Below are 7,297 nucleotides of genomic sequence, written 5' to 3'. Positions count from 1 at the left end.
ACTACAAAATGAGAAAGAATTGCAAATATCAAAAATACGAACGGATCGTGGAACCGAGTTCGTGAATGGAGTAATACAAGCTTTTTGCAATTCACATGGAATTTCTCATCAATTATCTGCCGCAAGAACACCGCAACAAAACGGTGTTGCCGGAAGAAGAAACCGGACGCTCAAAGAGGCCGCACGAGTGATGATTAGTGCTGCCGGTCTCCCGAAATGCTATTGGGCGGAAGCTATCAACACTGCTTGCTACACGCAAAATCGAAGCATGATCCATAAGCAGTATAAGAAGACGCCATATGAGCTTTATAAACGGAGAAAACCAAATATTGGTTATTTTCATATTTTTGGATGCAAATGTTTTATTCATATTAATGATAAATTGCATCTAAAAGCTTTTGATGAGCGTGCAGATGAAGGAATTTTTCTAGGATATTCAGCTGCCAGCAAGGCGTTCAGAGTTTTGAATAAAAGATCAATGGTGGTTGAAGAATCCATACACGTGGTATTTGATGAAAAATCACATATCAATAATGGCGCTCTGAGCGAAGAATTCGAACAAAATGGTAACAAGTGTCATATTGATTTTTGTGATACTAATGATACGTGTATAGATGATGTTTTGCAGGGAATGGATGAGTTGGAAATTAATTCTCTAGAAAATCCCATCTCTCATCCAGAAGAAGTTGGAAATTCTTTTAATAATAATTTTGGAGGTGAAGCCGCACGTGAGAATGGAGATGCAGTACGGGTTGAAGTTGGTGATCCAATTAGTGATCAAGTTACTGGTGAAGTTGGTGATCAATTTCAAGAAGAATTAAATGATGAAATTCGAACCAACACTCCCAGTACACAACAAATGGATCCACCCAGTACCATGCACCCATTTGAACCAGATTTAAGATGGCTCAAAAATCACCCTCCAGAATTAATTATTGAGAATATTCATGAAGGCGTGAAAACGAGATCATCTACCATGGAAGCATTGTTCACGTGTTATCTATCTCAAATTGAACCAAAAGAAGTGGACGAAGCTCTAAATGATCCAGATTGGATAAATGCTATGCAAGAAGAGCTCGATCAATTCAAAAGAAATGATGTTTTGGAACTCGTTCCAAGACCGGCGAACCACAATGTTGTAGGAACCAAATGGGTCTTTCGGAACAAAGCAAACGAAGAAGGCGTGATTGTTAGGAATAAATCAAGGCTCGTTGCAAAAGGATACTCTCAAGAAGAAGGAATAGATTTTGATGAAACCTTTGCACCGGTAGCTCGACTTGAAGCAATCAAAATTTTCCTAGCCTACGCCGCACACAAAGATTTCACCGTTTATCAAATGGACGTGAAAAGTGCATTCTTGAATGGTCTACTCGAAGAAGAAGTTTATGTCGAACAACCGCCAGGTTTTGAGGTAAAAGGCGAAGGTGATAAAGTCTACAAACTTAAATAGGCATTGTATGGGTTGAAACAAACACCTAGAGCTTGTTATGATACTTTGTCAATGTTCTGGATAAGCTGTGGATTCACCAAAGGCCTTGTTGACAAAACTCTATTTAGAATTCAAGATGGTGCTCATATTTTATTGGTGCAAATATATGTTGATGATATTATTTTTGGAAGCACTAACAATTCTTTGTGTGAGAAATTTTCGAAGCTTATGCAGAATAAATTCGAAATGAGCATGATGGGTGAATTAAATTACTTCTTGGGCTTACAAGTCAAACAACTGAAAGAAAGAATATTCATTAATCAAGCAAAGTACACCCGCGACTTGATAAAGAAGTTTGGCCTTGACGGAAAATCATCGATCAAAATTCCAATGAGCACATCATTGAGGCTAGACAAAGATGAAGATGGAAAGGATGTCGATCAAACAAAATATAGAGGAATGATTGGTTCTCTTCTATATCTTACTGCAAGCAGGCCGGACATTTCTTATGCTGTGGGAGTGTGTGCAAGATTCCAAGCAAATCCAAAAGAAAGCCACCTCACCGCAACAAAGAAGATCATACGATATCTGAAAGGCACAATCAATGTTGGATTGTGGTATCCAAAAGGTACAGATTTTACTCTAACGGGTTTTTCAGATGCGGATTTTGCAGGTTGCAAAATAGACAGAAAAAGCACTTTCGGGACATGCCAGTTCTTGGGGGGAAGGCTTGTTTCTTGGTTCAGCAAAAAGCAAAATTCCATCGCAACTAGTACCGCCGAGGCCGAATACATTGTTGCAGGAAGTTGTTGTGCGCAAATTTTGTGGATGAAGCAACAATTGACGGATTACGGAGTTAATTGTGATGACGTCAGTATTTATTGTGATAATACTAGTGCAATCGCTATCACTCACAATCCGGTGCTTCACTCAAGAACCAAACATATTGACATCCGACATCACTTCATAAGGGATCACGTTGAAAAGAAGAATTTAAAGATCGAATATATCCCTATAGAAAACCAAGTTGCTGATATTCTCATGAAGCCTTTATGCGAAGCGAGATTTTCTACCTTAAGGCACGAGTTGGGAATGATCGAAATGAGCTAAGTATCACTGGACTTAATCTTTCAATTTAAATTGATACTTGTGCTCAAAATAAATTGTTTTATGTGAATAAATTGTTTTATGTGATTATATGCATATTTTTATTCAAAATTTTTATGTAATAAAATTGCAATATGTGTTAAGAATTTATTTATGTATTTGCATGTGTTATTTAACGTGAAATCATATGCCATGAAAATTAATTTGATGAAATGTACAATTTGTGGCTTATTTGATTATCTGTTTAAAATTGCATGTTTCAATGTGTTATTTAATCTGCGAATTTTTGTTCATGTTTGTATAATTTAAATAATTTGTTTGCATGAACAATTTGCTTTAAAAATTTTAACTTAGTATGTTTATTGCTTTATATATGTGTTATGTGCATATGTGGTTTATGTGATATAATTTGCTATAAAAATGTTTTAGAAATCTGAGCTAAAAATTAATATTTTTGTTAGTTTCTAAAATATTTTGGAATCTAATTTGTGTGCAAATTATGTGGAGTTGTTTCTAATTATTAATTTGGAATATGTGTGTTAATTTTGTTAGTTTCCAAAATTTGTTTGTTTTAATTGGAAATTGCCGTGTGGATGATTAATATATATTGGTATATGTGATTAATTATTTGTGGAGTAATTTATGCTACTAACGAGATGTTTGAGTATGATTGTATTTGTGGTACACGATTTTGAGAAGAAAATCAGGAGATAAAGGAGGAAAATCAGAGTTTAATTGGGTATCTAACCTCCACCCATAAACTCCTACCCTTTCTAAACCTCCACCCAACCTTAAACCTCCCCCCATAATCCTCTCCTATATCAACACCCTTCCCCAACCGATTCATTCTCTCTCAAATCGTCACTCTAATCCCTCATTAACTCTCCTAGAAACCGCTACCCATCACATCCACCGCTTTCTCGACCAATGAAGAGTCATGAAAGCATTTATCACACCTTTTGAAACCAAACGTCGGCTATATCCATAGAAAACCTTTCAACCCCTTCATCATTAGCTCACACGGTTCTAGCACCTTCCTAGGCCAATATATTTGGACCGGAAGCAAACAAGTCTGTGTGGAGATTTCTTTTGTTTGTATCTATTTTTGCAGGCTTCGATGACTCCGAAGAATCAAGAAAAGAGAAGATTTTCCAGGAGAGTGGCCGAGCAAGCAAGACAAGCGATGCTGAGAGCCCGACGCGCTGCAAATGGAGGACATGAAGTTGGAGACACACCTAGCGATCCTCTCATCCTATTCTCTGAAGAAGATGAAGGGCAACCACCGACCAAGGATCAAGTTCAAAAAGGTTCGAAAGTCTCAGCAGTGCAGCTACGACGCTCAACGCCATCACCACTGTCATCTCGACCTCAAACCCGCAGCTTTAAGCGATCTGCTCAACCTCCAATGGAACCAGGATTAGTCTACGCTTTGAAATCAAGCTCTCCATCTCCACCGCATGCTGATCTTGAGACTAATCAAGGCCCTGGTCTCTCTACCGATGAAGCCTGAATATGTGATGTGATCTGAAAATGTTATCTCTCTCTCCCTAAGAAGGAGATAAATAATGAAAAATGGTTGTTTTTGCTACTGGTTCTCTCTATCTATCTCTCTCTCCTAAAAATGAAAATTCCTCAAAATTTATAAAAAGAACAAAAGTTTCGTAGCCAAAAAGATACAAAAAAAAAAAAAAATTTATATGAATAAAAACAAAAAAGTGGAGAATAAAAGAAATAATTAAAAAAAAATTATTATGGCTACAAGAAGGGATAAAGAAGAAAAGATTAAGAGGAGAAGTGTCAGTACAAGAAGAAGTAAGAGAACAATTGTCAGAAGAAGTAAGAAGAGATATACCAGTAGAAGTTGCAACTGAGAATAGACAACAAATCACAGTTATCCAGTGTATTGCCAGTACACCATACCGAGTCTACCATGCCTATCATGGACCCTGTTCTAGAAAATGAAGATATATTTGCAGACAACTACACAAGAACAGAAGTTTTAGAAGAAGAGATTGGTGATCTCAATCAAGAAGCCGAATCACCTAAAGAAGAAGAAAGGATGCAACTTGTTGATACACCCGTGACACCTAAAAAGCTATTTGAGGTAACGTACCAAGAAACAACTCAAATTACCGAATGCAGCTGCAATAAATTCAATAGAGTAGGAATCCTGTGTAGGCATGTGTTGGCCGTTTTCAAGGACGAAGATGTACAAGAAATACCGGGGAGGTATATTGTTCCTCGCTGGACAAGAGATGCGGATGCACAACCAATGTACGATATAGTGTGGAAGGCAACAAGTAATACGCATGGGGGAAATGAAAGAAGAACCGTTGCCAACAAACTTTGGAATGAATTTTACAATTGCATGGGTTTAGCTAATGGATGGCCAGACCAAATGGAGGCAATGTTGACAACATTGCAACAGCTAAAAGCAACATTACAAAGTGCCACCCAACATTGCAACCCCAGTGCCACCCCCCAATCAGTAATAGAATCAATAGTCAATGCTACCGCACCTAGTGAAATACAAATCAAGACACCCAGTGTAGCAAAGAACAAAGGTAGTGGAAAAAGATTGAAGAGCAACAAAGAAAAAGCATGTGAGAAAAACAAGAAAAAAGTGAGGAAGTGCGCTACATGCGACAAGCCAGGGCACGACAGCAGAAATTGCGTTGAAAACAAAGAACTCCCATAGAAATAGACACGCATGCAGTTGAATAGAATGAAAGACAAATTTATTTTACCATGCATACTTATATGTGTGTGCATGACACACACCCATTATTATTACTGTTATTTTTTTATCTCTAAGAAAATTATTACTGTTATTAAAAATCTTAAAATTAGTTTTACAAATATTATTATGACTAGGTATTATTGTAAGTAGTAGTATTATTATTAATATGAATCAATAATCACATACGCCTACATGAAATTACTGGAAACCACGATTTTGGAAATTACGCAATGGTATTTAGATATGCATGCATACATATGAACAACTGTGTGCACATGGATTTTTATTTTTTCCCCAATTTCTGCAATCCCTTGGTTCTTATTCTTAGTTCGGTAGTAAATGTTTATGCCGTAATAAAATCACAGGATGAAGATAGAAACAAAATCATTACATAGGAACCCAAAGATGAAGAGAGAAACAAAAAATTTCACTACTGTGAACACTAACACGTACATACCTACCCGAATAAGAATATATATTATAGTACCCGTGCACACATAAGAACACGTACATGCACCCATCACCTGCTACATCTAGAGACAAAATTGAAAATAGTGCCACTTAGTTTGGATCACAGTACTAACCAACATACAGTGGGGCTAACTGACTAATAAAACCAAAAAATGGAAGCTATTAAAAGATCCCACAAGTCAAGGGTACACCGAGTATAGCTACCACAAAAACAAAAAAAAAAAAAAAAAAAAAAAAAAAGAAGCTTAGAAAACCAAACACATGAAGGATGCCTATGAACAACTCGGGGTAGATGCCGCAAACTGATACGCCCGAGATAGGTTCCTACCCTTGTGCAAGTTGAAATCAGAAGTTGCAATCTCCTTGATGTACTGTAACCTCAACTTCTGGAGCATTGAAGTGTCACCTTTGGAAAGCCCACATCTCCAACCCGACACACCCTGCCCAAAGTAAGTCTCCATGTGGCGCATCAGAAACACCCCACAGTCAACCTTATTCTGGCCATCACGCCACCCCATCTGCATACGCTTCGATTCTACCCGACCACACATCACAGACCTCATAGGAGACATAGTTTTAAAGAATTCGGACAGCATGTCCATCTATAACACAAACCAACAAAACAAAGGGGAAAACCCACTATAATCGGTAAAAGTGATAACATACCAAAAAATACAAAAGGAAAAACACAATAGTTGGTAAAAGTGAAAACATACCAAATCATCAGGACAGTCACCATATTTGAGATTCTTCTTAGACTGTAGGGTGGAATTATCAATGATCTCATACCGAAATTTTCGAAAATCCATGCATAGAAGGAAGTAATGATCATGTCGTAAAATGGGGAACATAAACTACAAGAAACAAAGAAATCATAACCCCATAAGTAACGGTACACCCATATGAAACACAAAACGTAAATATAACAAATCATAAAACATCAGCCACACACACAGGTTAACACGTGTGCACAAAAGAGACTAAACATGTGCACATAAATAAACTGCAGCACAAGATGATAGGAAAACAAGAGCATAACCTACATACCAAGTCAACTTTAGTAATGTCATCGTAGGGTGTCATCTCAAAGTCCAACATCAGTCTCTCCGCAAACCAAGCAATAGGTTTGTCCCGATCGTCAGAGGTATCCACAACAGTATTAAGCTGCACACACAAAGTAATTGAATTTAAAAAAGCAACAAAGCAATTACACAAAACAATAAAATGTAAAGGCGTAAAGACTAACCGTGGCGAGTGTGGATACAAAAAAAGCGGGAAGGCGCAGCTGAGTCCTTAAACCGCTCTCGTTTATTTAACAGGCAAGCCCACACATCTACAACAGCAACAGAAACCAACGACCCAGGAACCAACGACAACAAGTCTGCCCACCGCGCAGACCTACCACTAACATCAAACAATATATCCTCCCTAAAACAAATAAGTGACAAAATGCAGACAAATCAACAAACCATAACGACCTAACAAGGAGTGAAATAAAAGCCAACGAAACTCACAAGTTCCCATCAGCGGCACCCAACAACCACTTGCAA

General features: G+C 37.6%; 1 protein-coding gene across 1 annotated transcript; it reads left to right on the top strand.

Annotated features, from left to right (window-relative positions):
- Positions 1-4,595: 4,595 nt before the first annotated feature.
- On the top strand, positions 4,596-5,234 carry LOC109176749. The gene has a single exon (XM_019326140.1). It carries the CDS (start codon positions 4,596-4,598, stop codon positions 5,232-5,234), a length of 639 nt encoding a protein of 212 aa, XP_019181685.1.
- Positions 5,235-7,297: the final 2,063 nt, after the last annotated feature.

The sequence above is a fragment of the Ipomoea nil genome, unplaced genomic scaffold, assembly GCF_001879475.1.
Source record: "Ipomoea nil cultivar Tokyo-kokei standard unplaced genomic scaffold, Asagao_1.1 scaffold0755, whole genome shotgun sequence".
NCBI classification, from domain to species: domain Eukaryota; kingdom Viridiplantae; phylum Streptophyta; class Magnoliopsida; order Solanales; family Convolvulaceae; genus Ipomoea; species Ipomoea nil.
Note: the sequence above shows the minus strand (reverse complement) of the source record. Positions and strands in the feature narration are given on the sequence as shown.